Source organism: Martes martes (assembly GCF_963455335.1).
Source record: "Martes martes genome assembly, chromosome: 3".
Classification (NCBI taxonomy): Eukaryota; Metazoa; Chordata; class Mammalia; order Carnivora; family Mustelidae; genus Martes; species Martes martes.
The window spans coordinates 183978310-183995921 of NC_137890.1; the positions used below are offsets into that span (position 1 = coordinate 183978310).

A 17612-nucleotide genomic window follows, 5' to 3' on the forward strand; every position below is an offset into this window, starting at 1 on the left:
GCAATTAAACGAGGTGTGCCTGTGCTCCTGGGTGATTCTGTGAGCAGCCTGCCCTTCTTTGCCACGAACAGTTTAAAGGAAATCTATTTAGCACATCTTTATAAGCAGAGTTTTTGGAATAGCTACCAGGCCGTGGTGCCGCTGAGGTAGAAAGGAACAAGTGGCCCCTTTTGGGTGTCAGGAGTCAAGGTCAAATTCCGAATGCTCAAGTAACTTGAACATTAGTTGGAGTGGTTCCCTGGGGATTAGGAATTTTTGCATGAAAACACATTTCTCAAGATTCTGCAGACACAAAGGAATAACTTATCATAGCCCACTGTTCTTCCTGGAAAATGAAAAATAAGAAATGGGAAAGTATGCTTTATAAATAACGGTTCAGTGTCATTACTTTGGGAATATAGTTTTGTGCTGTTCTTGGGTCAGAGGACACAATAGAAATTTTTAATGGTGAGTGAAGGATATTTAGTTACTGCTCATATCAAAAAAAGACATTTGACTACGATGCCTTTACAGGTAATCTTTGTTGAAAACTGGTTTGGCCTGATTAAAATTGGTTAGTTATATCATGGAGAGCCTAAGGCTGACAATTTATGTTTCATATTTGTAAATAGTAAGTTTTTGATTCACTATTGCCTTACACTACAGTTTTATAAAGTATTCTCATATATTCTATTTGATTGTGTTCATTTTGCTTGTTAGTTTCAGAACAGCAACATAATGAAGGTCATCTTTCCCAGTTCTTTCAAGGTCAAGAAAAAAAAGAGGTTGAACAAAATAAAGGCTATACGATGGTGACACCCCCTCCCCTCAACCTCAACCCCACGTTTTAGGCCCATAATCTGATAACCACAGACTAACACAACATCACCGACCAAAGGAAACGGTAGATGGAGGAAGGAGACTAAAAATGTGAACTTGTTTAATACTTAAAGTTTTTGAGCAGGAAAGTATTAATATTATATTTGGATTACGTGTCTGTTACACTCTGTTGCCTCTCTATGTGCAATGCCTGGTACATAGTAGTCCTTCAGTCAAATTTTTTTTTAATGATTTTATTTATTTATTTGATAGAGACATAGCAAGACAGGGAACACTAGCAGGGGGAGTGAGAGAAGGAGAAGCAGGCTTCCCGCTGAGCAGGGAGCCTGATGTGGGGCTGGATCCCAGGACCCGGGGATCAGGACTTGAGCCGAAGGCAGACGCTTAAGGGCTGAGCCACCCAGGCGCCCCCTTCAGTAAATTTCTGAACAGTGAAAGCAATCCCTCACTCTCTCCCCCCATATTTATTTTTAAAAACGTGTCTGGTAGCAATCTTCAGGAGCTGTGGAAACTGATTTCCGACCTTGCAGAGTATATCCTGTCAGAACGGAAGAAGTGGTAGTGGAAGTTCCTTCGTAGGGTGATTATTGCTAATGACCAAAATTACCGTCAGGAATGACCAGAACAGTTATAGGACTTGTCAAGTTGTTTAAAGTAATCCAGAGCCACGGATCACGAGATCTCAGGGAGGTCGATGCCAGTGCTGTCTGACTTCTGAGAAAGGAAAAAAAGTCTGGCCTCTCTCCTCCGGCTTCATTGTTTCTGCTAGAATTGCTGATGCAATTTCTTTTTCATTCACAGACTTAATCCTATTCAAGTGCTAACACTGAAAAAATTGTTGACTCACTTCCCAGTCTGTGGTTAAATATAGTATAATTATCCAGCTAGTTCTTGATTTTTAAAGAAGGAATTAACATGCAAGCATATTTGACTTTACCTGAGAAATTGTTCATAGAACATTTTTGATTTAAATAACATTTTGAGGGGCACCCGGGTGGCTCAGTGGGTTCAAGCCTCTGCCTTCGGCTTGGGTCATGATCTCAGTGTCCTGGGATCGAGCCCTGCATCGGGCTCTCTGCTCGGCAGGGAGCCTGCTTCCTCCTCCCTCTCTGCCTGCCTCTCTGCCTACTTGTGATCTCTGTCTGTCAAATAAATAAATAAAATCTTAAAAAAGAATAACAACATTTTGAATGTGCACGAATACTTGTGGTAGTAAATCGTTCTGTAAAGGGGCGGTTGCTAATATTTGTATGAAGATGAGGTTACCGCAGAAAGGGTCGCCTTCTATCTGCAATTCCTTTGGATAGCTTCAGTTTATACCTGGTAGGATGTTGGTTAGAGACAAAGTGGAAAGTACAAAGTTGATAAAATGAAGGGAAAGAACTTCTACTATAGCAAATGGAAAGTATTTTCAAATTATTTACATCTGTGTATTCCTAAAGTAACTAGGAACTTTCTACTGATGGAAAGTACTGTCCTTTTGCTATATGTGGAAACTCCCTTGAAAACTGTCAACAAGTTGCTGATTCCTCCCTGAAGAGTGGATGAGGCATTCTTTGTCGAGGGCTGCAGTTAGTATGCAGGATTTCAGGCATGTAGTGCAGCCAAAAAAGCAAACACGAATAGCTAACAGGGGGAAAGAAAAAAAACATTGGTTTCCAGCTGTTTTCAGAATTTCCTATTCATGGAATTTGGTTGGTGGTGCAGCCTCAGAAGGGCCATTTTCACTTACAGTCCTGTCAACCTCGTGAGACACACATGGCTCACACATTGTTCCAGAAAAGCTAATTTTTCTTTGTTCACATGTGTTGCCCGAGACAGCCCAGAGACAGTTCATATCCACGAGCTAGACGGTTCCTGAGGTAGGCGGTAACCAAGATAAATCGAATTGTACAGTAACTGGCAGTCAGTATTCAGCCCGACTTGTTTATTTAACAACTTCTCCTTCTGTACTGTTGCGTCTCGTACTTTTGATTTCCTTCCTTTACCCTGAAGCCCTCATTACCTTGGTAAGATTTTGCCCAGCTACAGGGCTGAACCGGGGGCCTGGAGCGTAGAAGAGAAGCCTGTTTTAAACTGAGAGCACGTTACAGAAAGCAAAAGGTAGTGTATTTGCTGAGGTTGGGAAAAGGCAAATATTGCTGCCATCTGCCAAGATTTCTTCAAACTTTGGACATTCTGCTTCAATAACAGCTCTTTCAAGAACTCATCCCCTAAATTCTTGGTTTGGAAGATGTGGAAACTCGACTTTGATGTAGATGACAAGTGGGTCAGACGATCTGGATGTTAACTGGTAAGCGAGGCCAAACCGGTCAAGAGCCCAGCGTAGCTGGGGGAGTAAGACAACATGTACCTTCTCACCAGCTCTGTCTCTGTTCCCTTTCTGCAAATCCCTTGTTCCCTCCAGATGAGGATTTTTCGGCATCGACAGCATTGACATCTTGGGTCATTCTGTGTGGTGGGTAACTGTGCCAGCATCCCTGGCCAGTGACCCCTGCCCCGGTTCTTGTCATCAAAATGCCTCCAGACTTTTCCAAGTGTCTTCTTTGGGTGAGGGGTGGGCACACAGTTGATTATCCCCAGTTGAGAACCATTGTTTTAGTTGGGTGTCTTAACCTGAGCAAAATAATTTGTCCCCAAATTGGGGGCCCTGGGTATGTGAAGAAACATCCCTGCTGTCAATCACAGCCTTGGGGATTAAGGGAGGGGATGATACCAAAGAAGGGGTGTCTCATGCCTGCCAATTAAAACATATATCCTGTTAGCTTCCACTTCCATTTTTGGTTTTGGTATTGTAGCTGCCTCAAGATGGGCTACTTGGGCACGAAGATTATTTTGAGTTGAAAGCAATCAAAGCCCAGCAGAGTCAGAAAAAGCTCTTTTCTTCCCCCTCAATGGCCTAACCATAATGTAGATAGAGGACCTGCTCCAAGAAGAGCCACCAGGGGGGCCTGAGTGAACAGGGGTAGGAAGCTTGCCCAAACTTGTTTTTTTCCTTGGACACTGGTCTCTACTGCAGTGGTAATTGTTCCTCTATCTGCTATTCTTGCATTCTTTCATAGCTAACCCCTTGTTACTAATTATTTCTTCTCTCAATTATAAACATGTATAGACACACATAAAAAAGAACATACATATGAAGTTTCCACACACACATTCATAAACCTTCCCCATTTAAATTACTTTGTGGTTACTATCCCCTAATTGGAACCTGATACGTACAAACTGCCAGAAACTATTCCAAGTCGTTTGCAAAGATGAACTTATTCAATCCTTATATCAAACCTTCAAGGTTTGTTATAGGTGTGGTTATCAGCCCACAGAGGAACTGAGGCAGGGAGATGTTTGGAAACATACCCAAGTTTCCACAGCAGGGCCGTGGTGAGGCCTAGAGGCGAATCTAGGCAGTCTGCCACCACGGACAGCATTTTGTTGCTCTGCTGTCTTCCCATCTTCTCTAGAATTGACTTACTGGATTATTTTGCATAAAGCCATTTAGGCTCCAGAATTTTCTAGGGGTATTGGAGTTGACCACTCTTTCCTATCTGCTCTCTTGTATTTCTTGAGTTCCTACTGTGTGTCAGGCATTGACAGAGGGGTAATAATAATATTAGCCAACTCGGTACAGAGTGATGGTAATTTATAGAATGTGAGGTCTCACAAAGGACTAGAAACAGGCAAATCTATTTCAAACTTAAGCATCTGAAGTTAAAAAATAGGATAGTTTTCTGTTTTTGACGGGAGGTACTTTCTACATTCATTTTCTATAGAAATTCTTTAGTCATTGTTGCACACGTGGTTCTGAAATATTTTTCTGTGAGAAATCTACATATTTTCTCAAGCAGAGTAAAGTATTTGCTTACAATTTACTTATTCCCTAAAAACTGTGTGTGACGATGTCACCTGTGAGACTTGAACTTAGCAGTGGCACCCAAAGCTCTTGTGAGCTGTGAGAAGAGGCAGAGTTCACAAACAAGGGGGCCTCTGAAAATCAACCCCCGAAAATAATTTAGAAGAACCTGCTTGGGGAGCGCAACATTGTGTGTTTCTCAGATAGCAGGACGAAATCCAGACCAGAGTGCCTTTGCTCAAGGGGCCACTGTATTGGGATTAAACACTGGTTTGGGCTGATCTACTGCCAAGGACTGGGGACCTGGTTCTTTGATACTAAGAACAGACCGAGAACTTGCTTAGGATTTAGAAAGACTTGTTAGAAAAAGCAAGAGGCTGAAAAAAAAAATTCCTTGTAATAGCTTGCAATGAATAGTATTAAAATTGTGCTCCAAATTCTGAGGTAAGAAGAGAATCTGGGACTTAGCAACACTTCATATTTTTTTCTCACCAGATTTGAGCAGTTACGATGGCTCAGTACTTTCGGAAAAATGCTGGAGCAGTGTATTAGCCAGCTGAATAATTTAGATGGGAGGTGATGAGTTTGCTTACGAAATGTGGGAGCATTTTGGTGTCTGCGGGGAAATCTGGAGTCCTAGCCCAACTGTGCCAGAATTTTAGGGAAGGCCTCTGAAGCCGGTGGAGTAACGAAGGTGCCATTGCCTAGCTCATGGATGCTATCATGAGCGACAGTGGAGAAGTGAAGATCTTACCATCTCTAGACACAAGAGGGCACTCGAAACAGACAGGGTGGGGGACAGTGCAAAAAGGGAGGGAGGAAAAGAGCCAGGGTCAAGCTCTCAGTCAAAGGCGATGTTGAATTTAGGCATGGGGGTCGGGTCGGGTCACTTTCTCAGCTCCACCTTCTCCACCGGCACCCCAGTTGCCCCAGGAAAGAGAACTGACCAGGTCCTAGATTCCCTCTCCTCATGATTAAATTGAAACCAAGGCCCAGATCTAGGCTTTCAGAGTCAGGATTCCCAAATCTCCTACTTTGGCAAAAATCTGCAGGTCGCTGTTGGTCTGGCAACTTTTCCCATTAACCTCATTTGATGTCGCTTCCCTAGGAATATTTAATTAGAATCTCTTTTTCTGATGCCAGCAGCATTGAACTACTTGTGAACTGAGCTTTAAAGCAGATACGTTACGTTTCTAGTTTCTTCCCTCCAACTCCTCTGCATCTTTTATTGAGGGTGAATTTTGTATGACTTGTGTTTAACTCTCTAAGCCTTGCTGTATTCAGCACCCCTTGGAGAGGCTCAACACGACCGAGTTGGAGTAGGCAGACACTCTCAAATGGAATGTAAATTTGGAATGTAATGGGAACCCAACAGGGAGGTTGCATTTCACAGATGGAGTCTTGGTACAATGTAGGTGAGTTTTGAAGTGATTCAATCTTCATGGGTATTAAAATGCTTTAACCTCCACCAGAGACGTGTTTAAGAGTGAGGAATCTATTCTTCGGGTTCTTGTGCATTAAGCAGAGACATGAAAGTGCTCGTGACTGTGGATTTTTTAAAAGGAATTTAAAACATTTTAAAAGAATGGCGGTCTACTACCCAGCTAAGATCACAATGGTTCTACCTGAGTAGATGTCATATAGTATTCAAATGGCCTGACAGTGGCACTCTAATATTGAAATTACCATTTCAAACACACGAATTAGTAAAGGCTCCCATGCCCTGGGTTCTCCTAAGAAAGGCAAAATCTAGGAAAAGCCAAAATTAGGTCTGAACACGTTTTAGCACTCTTTTTGGTTTCTTTTCTGTGACCTGGGCGCATTTGCATTGTGCTTGGCGATGTGTTTGAGCTGCCTTCACGCTGAGAGCGACAGGAGCTGGTGAGTCAGTCCAGGCTGAGAGCGGTGGGGCCAGCGCAGCCCACAAAGGAAGGCGCACCCCTGATCTGGAAAACCCGTTGTTTGTCTGCTGCAAGAATTATTTGACTCATCTTTAAAGCTGTCACATATACACTGACATTTCTCAGTGGCAGGCCAAACCTCGCTACACAAAATTTGTGCTTCGTCCTTCTGTCTTGTAAAATATAAATTCAGGGCCTCAGATGGAGGAAATGGGGATCTCAATCCTGACCATTTATCTTTCTTATTTGAACGAGCAAACTCTTCCTTCCTTCCTGGAATGTGACTTAACATTTAAAATTCCTATTAAATCTCTGGTACATCCAGAGACCTCAGAAAGCTCTCTCCGGAGAAAGCAAACATCCTCCTGCTCTTGGCCAAAGAAACGGATGCTCGCGTGGCCTGTAGGCTCAGCTGCTCGGGGCTGCTCGGTGCAAGAGAACCGCTCGAGCTGTGTTGCCAGGAAAAACGTTAACGTTGAGCTGGAAGTCAGCGTGTGCACTTGAGAGAGGCCAACCAGTCTGTAGGACAGGAGGAAGCTGTTGCAAGCAGGGCCCACACTGAGCTGCCCTGAAGTCAAAGATAGGGGACTTGAGGCTCTTTGGGGCTTGGGCTCCCCAGTGTCCACTCTCCCTTCCTGAGGAACCCATAGCCCTTCCCACAGGCCCCTGTGCTTCTGGGGAACTGGCCACACCCCAGCTCCGAGGCTGGGATCCGATCAGTTTTTATTAATTAGTAAATCTTCTTTGCTGTCCCCTCCCCCACTTTGCTGATTGGTTGAGTGACCGGCCTACCAGCAATCTGGGCCAACGATTTTCCTCGCAGACTTCTGACAAGGACACGTGCTCCACGTGGATGCGACCAGGACAGCGTCTCTTTTCTTCTGGACAGTGCAGGGGATGGACTTGAACCCTAGGAGCAAAGTAGCTATTTGCCACCCCTCTGAACACAGTGTCAGCCCAAGGAGGAAGGATTGCTGAGCTGATGAAGAGAAATGAGCTGGAGTCCGGACCAACCTGGACCCAAGGCATATGTTGTTGCTGGACTTTTCGGTCACTGAACCAATAAATTGTCTTTACTGTTTCAATGAGGCTGAGCCAAGGTCTATGTTTCTTGCGATCAAGGCTTCCGAATTACCACATGGTATCTAAGATGATTGGGGTGCATACCCATTTATATGTGGGGCAACAGACTGGCCGGGGCCATTGTGATTGTTTTTTTCTGAAAAGGTACTTGTCCTAAGAGCAACAGTACTGGGGAGAGCTCTGAGCCACACTCCCTCCAGTTTCCTCGGAGGTCCTACATTGAAAAACAAAGTGGGCATCAATAAAAAAAAAAAAGAAAAAAAAAAGCCAGCCAGGTGTCAAATGCAGCATATTTTAATTTGTTTCAAATAAAGCAATATATGTATATATATATATATTTTTTTTTCCAGAAAAACACCAGGTGTTAAATTCTACAAAAGCGCATGTGTCTTCAGCAGATCATGGTTGTCTGATCGGTAAGATTTTTTTTTTTTCCCCCAACATTAACTCTCTAAAGACAATCAATGGACTGACATCACTGCTACAACACAGGTTGCTACTGAGCCTCTGATCTGTAGCCACATCTTGATTTTCCTAACAAACGAGTAAATACTGCCGGGCTAAAATGCTGCGATGTCTTGATGAGAAAAAGCGTCAACAGATCAAGCAAAGCCATGAAAGTTATGAAAGCAAGCTAGAGCTGATTATTAGAATTAGTAAAAATGATTAAGAGAGGATGACACAACCATATAGGGTCTGTATATTCTGATTGACTCTCTTTTGGCAGCGAATTGGGTCAGCACCTCGGGCAGGGAACCAAAACTGAGTGAAAACTGCTTTTTTTTTTTTCCTCCTCCTCCTCACTCAGGCCACCAACGTCACCGCTGGGACTGAGAGGACCGTGGCGTCTGTGGAAACTTCTATTCTCGTGGGGCAGAGATTGCACTGTGAAACCCTAGCGACGTTCCCCCGGAACGGCCTGGCCTCCGAGTTGTCTACGGCGTGCTGCCTTCGCCGGGGCTTCTCCGAATGGGCTGGGGCCTCGGGGGTCTTTATCCCCAAGGGGGCTTCTTGGTTTTTGGCGCCGCCTTTGTTTTTGGGGCGGAAGCCATTGTGCGGCTGTCTTCTGTGTTCATGGCGGTTGTTGCCCTTCGTCATCAAATCAGCTTCACTTCCACCGGCCTGTGGCTTGGCAGAGCCATTCAGCCTGTTGTTATGGTACTGGGGATTAAATCTTCGTCTTTGGCTAGAAGACCCATTCTGCCAAAAAAAAAAAAAAAGAAAAAGAAAAGAAAAGAGATGGGTATTAGATGCCAACAAACTCCAGATGACATCAGGGAAACCAAACCTCTAAGCCACAGGTAACCTTTTTCACACCCTAGAGGACGATGACAACATGCAAATGGGGTCAAGCTGATACAATCCTCAAGCTTAAAAGAATAGCGGACTGTCTTGTGAGTGGAACTCCAAGAAAATGACTGATGTTGGAAGAGAGGTTTCAGAAGTCTAAGAGAGACAATGCCAGAACCAACAAAACCCCATAAAATACACTTAAAATATCATGGAATGAAATGTTAACACAGAGGCAGGACAATGATAATTCTCTACCGTGAAAATTTCTTGGACCTTCTAAATGGATTAGGTATAGGAATTCTCATTAAATATAGAAGCAAAATGTAAAATTCTGCTTAAAATTCAGTTTGTAAGTTTTCTTCTCTAAAGCAGCTTTTTAATTTTTATCTCGAAACAACTATCATAGCTTAGAAACATCATCTTGGGTAAACACAGGGCTGAGGTCTATCTGGTAGACCTTGGCAGGGTATAGAGGTGACGTGAATTTTCCTACAGGTGATTCGTTCTTCTAATAAACTTTTCGGAGTTCTCAGCCAACACGAGTTCTGAAGCATCATACTGGAAAACTGGCACCCTTCAACAAATCAGCAGCCACAAACGTAAATGGAAGAGTAGAGAGGAAGCAACGGTCCGTGTGTCCCTGTACAAGGGAAGGATTTCTGAACTCCTTGAGGTCAGTAACAGCCAACATTCACTGAGCGCTTGTAGCATGCCGGGCCTCACGCAAGGGACCGTCTCGTGTATCCTCACACTGACCCTTTAAGGTAGTTGTTGTTACTTGCTTCATTTTACAGATGAGGATAATGAATTTAAGAGACTTGCCCAAGGTCTACAGTTAGAAAACGATAGAGACATTCCCATTTCGCATATGGTCTTCCTGACAAGATCCACAAGTAGTTTGTTCCATGAACAGAGACCTTTACTGAAAATCAAACTTCTATTATTAAAATGTATGATTTTATGGCTTATAAAGATACAAAGTTCTAAATATGTAGGCGGTGACTGGACGGTATAGGTTTAGGGCAGACGCACCCCTCGTCATGTAGGACCCAGGGCGGGAGTACGAAGGCGGGCCCATATAACCGCGTGAGTGAATATTATCTCTTCGCTGCTCTGACTCTTTCCCACGTGGTAAGGGGGCCTTGCACGCATGCATGTGGGCACTCCAGCCTGCACGCTTCAGCTTCGTCCTCACCCCCGACAAATAACCCTGCTCTGGACCTAGGGGTGTGCACACCGGCGGTATGGTTGGCTCTCAGGGTGCCCTATCCAGGAAAGCGGTCCAAACAGACCCTAAGAGCAGGCTTGGGGCCATTTTGGGACTAGAATTCAGGATCTGGAGTATTTGGAGCACTTTCCAGAAGGGAGAGTACAGATTCTGAGTCCTGGCATCTCCTCGGTCTTGCTCTATAGGGAGGTCCATGGCTGGGAGAGGGCCAGGAGGGGTGACTCCCAAGTGCAGGGCCTGGCCCGAGGGCCCTTCTTGCCTAGGTCTGCAGTGTTCTGGCTTCCCTATGGAAGAATATTTCAGCTTAAATGAGCCATCGCCTAAAATGTTTTACTGGAAATGGTAACAGTGAGCTGAAAAAGTATCTATGTCACTCGCATTTAATTTGGCTTCCTTTGTTTTTAGAAAAGTGAAAGGGAAACCCAGCCTAAATTTTAGACTTACTTTACATATGGGGTTTAATAATGACCAAAGAACAAAAGGTGTGAAGATGTGTTTAGATGACAAGTAAAACAGACCCGATAATGATCTTTGGCCCGTGAATATATGAAACGCCCCTTGTCAAAGTGCTCTTTTGATGTTGGGAAAGACGTCTGGGCCCAGAGAAATGCCTGTCAGTGTCGTTTATGAGAATGCTAAAAACCCTAGACCACAGACTCCAACAGGGCACCTGCTGGAAAACCAGGATTTTGGAATGCTTTAAAAAAGTCTCTTTACTTGTGCTCTCTTTCTTAGAGACTATGAAAGCTGTCTTTATAGCATGCCCCACGTCTGTATCATCAAATCCCGTGTCTTGTTCGTCCTCTAATGACCAGGGGGAAATCACTTCTTAGGCATACAGTGGAGGAGCAGAAGGAAAGAAGGAAGACTGACCTTTGCACGCTTATATTTTTAGGAGCCATGACAGAGAGGAATTAATAATGTCATTTTGAAAGATATTTCCCGAAAGCCCAAAAGAAGACAGGGAAGTTTGAACTGACTTTGGCCTTGTACTGAAAAACTACACATAATTGGGAATTCAAGGAACTTACAAAACAGATGCCAGATTTCCTTTCATCAGTAGTGTCAGTGAGCAGGTACAGAATCTTATTCCCATGTCCCGGGCTTGGCGGAGGGTGTGGGGGTGTGGGGGGGATGTGGGGGGTGTGAGGGGGTTTGGGGGGTGTGGCTTCAAGGGCACAAGAAGGGCTGGCTCCTTCAGGCACATGCAGGCCACCTCATCCGCCTGGACAAGGGCCCGTGGAGTGTGCGCGGACGGACCAGGGGAATTCAGGGAGGCCCCCCGGCGGCCAGAGGCCTCCCCAGCCCGGCAGGTAGTTTCCTCCTGGCACCAGGGTCTGCGGGACCCCCGGGGGCAGCGCACGCTGGCCTCCCTACACAGGCTCACCTGCTTATTAGCTGGCACGGCCTGGGGAGAGCTGTCGGCAGCGCTGGGAAGGTTGCTGGCCATTTTGGGGGTTGCGGCTTTACCCTCCGAGGGCTTGTTGTGATTGGTCGATTTTCGGGTAAAGTGACTCTGTTTTCCAGAGGCTGCTGCGTGGGCGTTCAGCAGGGGCAGCAGGGAGCTGCAGGGCGTTCTTGAGGAATAGCTGTTCTTTGGGTGTGTGACTGCAACGAGAAAGCACCTGGGTTACGGGCTGCGCCATGACCCCTCCCGCCTCGGGACGCCCGTTGCAGATGGGAGACACTGGCAGGAGCTTCAAAAAACATATATTTATATATGCGGTGCCTGGGTGGCTCAGTGGGTTAAGCCTCTGCTTTTGGCTCAGGTCATGATCTCGGGGTCCTGGGATCCAGCCCCACATCAGGCTCTCTGCTCAGCAGGGAGCCTGCTCCCCCCTACCCACCTGCCTCTCTGCCTACTTGTGATCTCTGTCTGTCAAATAAATAAATAAAATCTTTAAAATATATACACACACACGCATACATATATGTATATATATACACACACAGGAGTTTCAAAAACATGTATATGTATATGTATATATATTTAAAGATGTCATCTGAAAGGGCACTTTCATGTTTGGGAGACCAGCAAAGTTCTGTGAGAGTCACTGGACGGTGATGACAGCTTCATCATACAAGTTGGGAAACACTTGTCGGCAAGAAGACATGTCTGAGCGACTATAGTGTTATTCCTTAGGTTAGGAACCGCAGAAGGAAGAGAGACAGTGGAGTCTCGAAGTACCCTCTCGTGCCTGTGCACAAGGGTGTTCTGCCTCTAGGCTCCCCTGTTCCCAAGCCCGGGCCTGCCGACCGCTCGCTAGACCAGTGGGGGCTGCGGAGACACAGGAGGACCAGGAGGCACGTGGACACGCAGATGTTCTGCTGGGTGTCAGGAATTTTGTCACCCTGGGTCATGCACATTCTGTGATGACGGAGCCAGGCCTGCCGGCCCAAACAGGCCCTAAAGTACTACTGTTCATATCCCACGAGAGCCATATGACCCGGCCTCTTTCCCGATGCCATTTTCTACAGCTCATCTGCAGATGGGTACCGACTCAAAGCTCAAGTCAGTGCGCCTAATCACACAGATCCCAGCAGGCTGGGCTCTTCAATGTTCGTGATCCCCAGCCCCGCCGGTTTTGGAATGAGGTGGTTTGGGATGGGATGATTTCTGTGTGATGATGCTGAGTCAGGGCTGGAGGGAACCACTCAAGGATGAAGTTATGACCTCCCTCTCACCCTTCACCAGAATGTGACTGCCATGCCGGACAATCAGACCTTTGAATCTTAAAATTGTCAACAATTTTTTAAAGGCAACGTTCTCTGCTACCTGTGTTGGATCGGACTTCATCCTTGGGTTTTTCCAGAGGATCAGCGGTGACTAGTAGGGATCACAGAACATTAGAAATGGGAAGGACAGGGATGCATCTCTAGTCCCCTTATTTATAAGTAAGGTGTGACAGCCCATTGGGGACTGTCCCAACATGACCAGGGGATTTCAGTGGCTCTTGTGTTCACTAGATAAAGTTTCAGGGGGGTGGGGGGCGGTCATTATTTCCTACAGCTCAGGGATGACTCCGGTTCATTAGCTGTGGGTGTCCAGTGTGCTCTCGACAAAGCTGAGCTGGAAAGAGTCCTCCGTTGGACGACTACTGTCTCCAACAGGGGAGGTTGTCTCTCGTGTGGACACTTGCTGTATGGTACGGGGTGGTTCCTCCCACGAGATGGCCCTGGAAGTGCTCTGGAGGAAAGCGGGTGAGGCTGCACCAACCACCCCACCCTCAGACGGGGCAGTCACTTGGCCTCAGGGTCCCACTCATCACCAGGCTGAAGTGGGAACTTGCATGGACAGTTGAATGGCCAACTGTGAACCCGCTCGTTTGTTTTTCAGATGGGGCAAATGCAGGGGTAGAGAATGATAAATGGGTAGATTATGACACGAGGGAAGGAACACATAGAAAAAAAAAAGGGAAATAATTGAAAAGAAATGCATAGTGGCGGCGGGGGCATGCTGTGCCTGGATGGCTCAGTGGGTACAGGGTGTGACTCTTGATCTTGGGGTTGTGAGTTCAAGCCCATGTTGTCTGTAAAGAGTTCTCAAAAATAAAATCTTAAAAAAAAAAAAAGGCATTCAGTCAGGAAATCAGATAACTGCCAAAGATAGGTGAAGAAGGATGCTCACAGTGCTGTTATTTTAACGGTGAAAAAGTTGGTAGCAACCTGAATGTCCACAATCAGGGGACTGGTTGTGTCCATTATATTCATATAAATTATGAGTTAAACATGTTAACATGGAAAAATCTCAACCATATGTTGTGAAATGATAAAAACGAATCAATTACTTTGTATTATGTAGTATAGTATAATAAATTATAACATGCAGTATCATGAGAGATGTAGTATATGACTTACACAAATGAAACGTGCATAAAAAGTGTGAGGGAGGGGCGCTGGGTGGCTCAGTGGGTTAAGCCTCTGCCTTCAGCTCAGGTCATGATCCCAGGGTCCTGGGATTGAGCCCCACAACGGGCTCTCTGCTCGGCGGGGAGCCTGCTTCCCTTCCTCTCTCTCTGCCTGCCTCTCTGCCTACTTGTGATCTCTGTCAAATAAATAATAAATAAAATCTTAAAAAAAATGTGAGGGATACATAAAAGTAATGGCATGTTCTATTTAATACAGTTCTCAAATTTTTAGATCAAGCTTCTATTTTTTAATACTTGGGGGAAAAAAAAAGCACTTTCGACTTTGAAAACAAAAGTGCAGCCACATCGCAAATTTCCAGCTGACTCTGAGGTTGTGGGGAATCCACGTCCCTCGCCAGTCCTTCCTTTCCTCCTTGTTCCCGTCCTTAACGCCACCTCACTGTTCGTTCCCGCCCCCCCCATGGGTGGGCTAGAGTAGGAGAAAAAAAGATCAGCCAATTTTGTTGCACATTAACTGCTCTAATTAAGGCTTAATAGCGAACAAGCCTAAAGCTAATGGTTGAAGTGAAGTCCTTCATTATCTGCAGACTTCCCCCGGCAAGCACACAGACCCGGCCAGCGGGAGAGAGTCAGGGCGCCGCGAGCCGTTCGCAGACAACAGCTGGGCCCTTCAGGACAAGAGCCGATTGTCCCCAGACTTGTTAGGGAGACCGGCTCTCGGGGGTAACAGGTCTCTGCGGGACCAGGCGGTTGGAAATCAGAGAGGCAGTTTATCCGGCGGTGCTTAAGAAAAGTTTGCAAAAGATAGAGACTAGCTGACCCGTTCTGTTCTGCTTCATAAATCCCGGGGATTTACGGACGGGCAGTGGCATTTGAAGATTCTAAGTTCAAATCTTGACATTTCTAGTGACTTGTGTTGTGACCTTAGATCATTAAATCTCTTTAGACCTCGCTTTAACCCCCCTGGGGGACCGCACACCTGACATTTCCGGTATCAACTCCAAATAGCACCAAGCTTAACTCACACAGAATTATTTAGCAAGTACGCAAAACTCACTTTCTCCGCAGAGCATGATTTGGGCCTTTAGCTGCTCGATGTCGCAGGAGAACCGGGCGGCTCTCCCGAGCTCTTCGTCGTACTTCCGCTCGCTGACGAAGTGCTGGAGGAGACAAGAGCCCCACGGTTACAGGAGTGACCCAGGCACTCAGCGGCCGCTGTCCCTTCTAACCAGGAGGCCGGGCATGCCAGCTCTGCCCCTGGGAGGCTCCGTCAAACCAGGCCTGGTCTGACCTGCCTGGAGAAACATCCATCACCTTCTCCTTCCGGGACTCTGTGAGGGTCTTGCCTTTCCCCTGCCCAGACCTGGAGAAAACTGTGATCGGGCAAAATGTGCGTCTGGACTCCCGTGTTTAACCCTCAGCACCCCTCGCCCTCCTTCTAGCATGTTCTGTCCCGTTACAGATTTTGGGATTGCAGGATTGCATTCTGGCAGTCTTTCTAATTTGGCCAGTGACTTGCTAAGGTGTTACCCACTCTTGAAAGAAGACACATTATCCTTCCCCATCCTAACAGGGAAGCAGGACACTCAAAAAGCCTTTAGTAACTAGAAAACGTTATCTTGAATGGTAGAATTTCAAGTGTTGTTAAAGGAAGTGGGAAAGAGATTGCTTTTCAATTCATTTAAAATTAAGATCTGTGTGTAGATGACAGAGTGAGAAATACAGAAATAACTATGACTCAGTCCCTCCTGAATTTGCCAGGGAGTTTACCACAAGACAAGGGAAACAGATACCACAATACGAGGTAGAATGTGGTAGGTGCTTGAGGAATACAAAAGAGGAAGAATGATTTCCTCCCAAGGGGCATAGGGGAAGTGTTATGTGAGAGGGAGCATTTGTGCTGGAACATTAAAAGAAATATATTGATCATTTACCAGACGCGGACCAAATTCTTAACAGATAATCTCATTTTCATCTGATCGCATTATTATGAAGTCAGTTCTGTTATTATCTCTATTTTATAGAGAGGGAATCAAGGTTCTAGGAATCTGAGAGGAATTTAATTTACCCAAGTCACAGGAGCTGGACTGTTTCAGCCTAAAGCCTGTGCCGTTAACCATTTTTTGATGAGTGGCATCTGGATAGGCAGAAATGAAACTTGGAAAGTAAGTAGATGACACAGACCCGGAGCTGGCAACTTCACCTTCCTTACTGGATGTTCTAACCTGGCAGGGCACAGAGCTCAGAATATATATATATGTGTGTGTGTGTATGTATACATATATTTATATATAATGGAGTCCAGCTGTGGATTTCATTCTGAGGGAAAGGGGAGGCCATAATGCGGGAGGCCAGATCTGCTCTGGACTATGACTCTGGTCTTAGGGTGGATGACCAGGCTGGAGGGAGACAGTGGAGGCAGAAAGGCTGGGTAGGAGGCCATTGCAAGTGACTGGTTGGCAACAACAAAGACCAGACGAGAAGGGAAAGACCATTAGGACTTCTCAGGACCCTCAGAGGAGGTCCTTATTCCCAAGGGGCTCCCTTTCATGCTTAACCAGGGCAGAGGGGACTGAAGGCGCTTGCCACTTTCTGCCACCCCAACAACTTTTATGCCTGGATGAGCAGACAGTCCTACTTAGAAAGTGAGTAGCAACTGTGTCCTCAAAGCAATCTAGACCTTAGAAGCTGGGCAGACGCTGAGCCCATGTGTATACGTGTGTATGGTCAGGGCACTGGGGAAAAAGAAGAGGATAATGGAAAATGTATAAACTGTAAGTTCCCGTTTTGTTGTAGACACCTGTTTTTGTCCTTCGGGTAACCTCTCTCCTCCTGATAACCGTATCCCAATGTGGTTTCAAAGATCCCCAGTGTTGGTGGGTCTGTCAGTCAAGGCCTCCCTTAGCCCAGTGGTGTCTGTGATTCAGGCTGAGGCCAATCAGAATCTCTTTCTTTGGGACGTGAATCGGGTGGGGTGGCACAAAGGCTGATGGCATCTGAAGGTCCCCCACTCTGACGGTGCCCTGAAGAGAGTCTGGTAATTACAGCTGTCTATGTCACCCGGGAGGCTGCCTGGGTTTCTGCCCAAGTGTAGCCTGGAGTCCTCCGATCACACTTCGCTGAGCTGCACTCATTTTCTTTCCACTTCCTCTTATTCTCGAGGTTAGCCAGGGTCAGCTTCTATCGCTTGCCACTATAGAGATCCAATAAATACATATCTGTGGGTGGTCTTCTTAATAAAAGGGCAAGTCAGCTAGAAAAGGATACAAGAAAGAAGTCGCTGTGTATTATGTAAGCTTTAGCATCCTTACTGTTCTACCAGGTTCACACTCGCCGTGTGTTCCCACGTCTGAGTGCTTATATACATACACCCGAATTACATATGGTGAAAATAATATCCCCCATTCCAGCTCTAATTCGTGGTTGAGTACATTTTATTTGGGTCAGTCTCTACCGACTAAGAAAAGAGCTCGTACTTCTCCTCCGTAATAATATATCCCTGCAAACCATAGTAGACTTAAATACAGTGATTAGTGGGTTCTTTGCCCTTCTGTAGTCTCTAGTTCAGC

The 17612-nt window shown here is 45.9% G+C and overlaps 1 protein-coding gene across 7 annotated transcripts in view; it reads right to left on the reverse strand.

Moving 5' to 3' along the window:
- Window positions 1-7931: 7931 nt before the first annotated feature.
- The window catches only part of SPATS2L (spermatogenesis associated serine rich 2 like), a 164994-nt gene continuing 155313 nt past the window's right edge, over window positions 7932-17612 (reverse strand). For all 7 annotated transcript variants that reach the window (XM_080798279.1, XM_080798274.1, XM_080798277.1 and 4 more), the window contains 3 exons: window positions 15101-15203; window positions 11562-11782; window positions 7932-8853 (listed from right to left, as the gene is read on the reverse strand). In XM_080798279.1, the coding sequence (XP_080654405.1) occupies window positions 8458-8853; window positions 11562-11782; window positions 15101-15203 (720 nt within the window). In that variant the 3' untranslated portion in view covers window positions 7932-8457. The remainder of the gene's footprint in view (window positions 8854-11561; window positions 11783-15100; window positions 15204-17612) is intronic.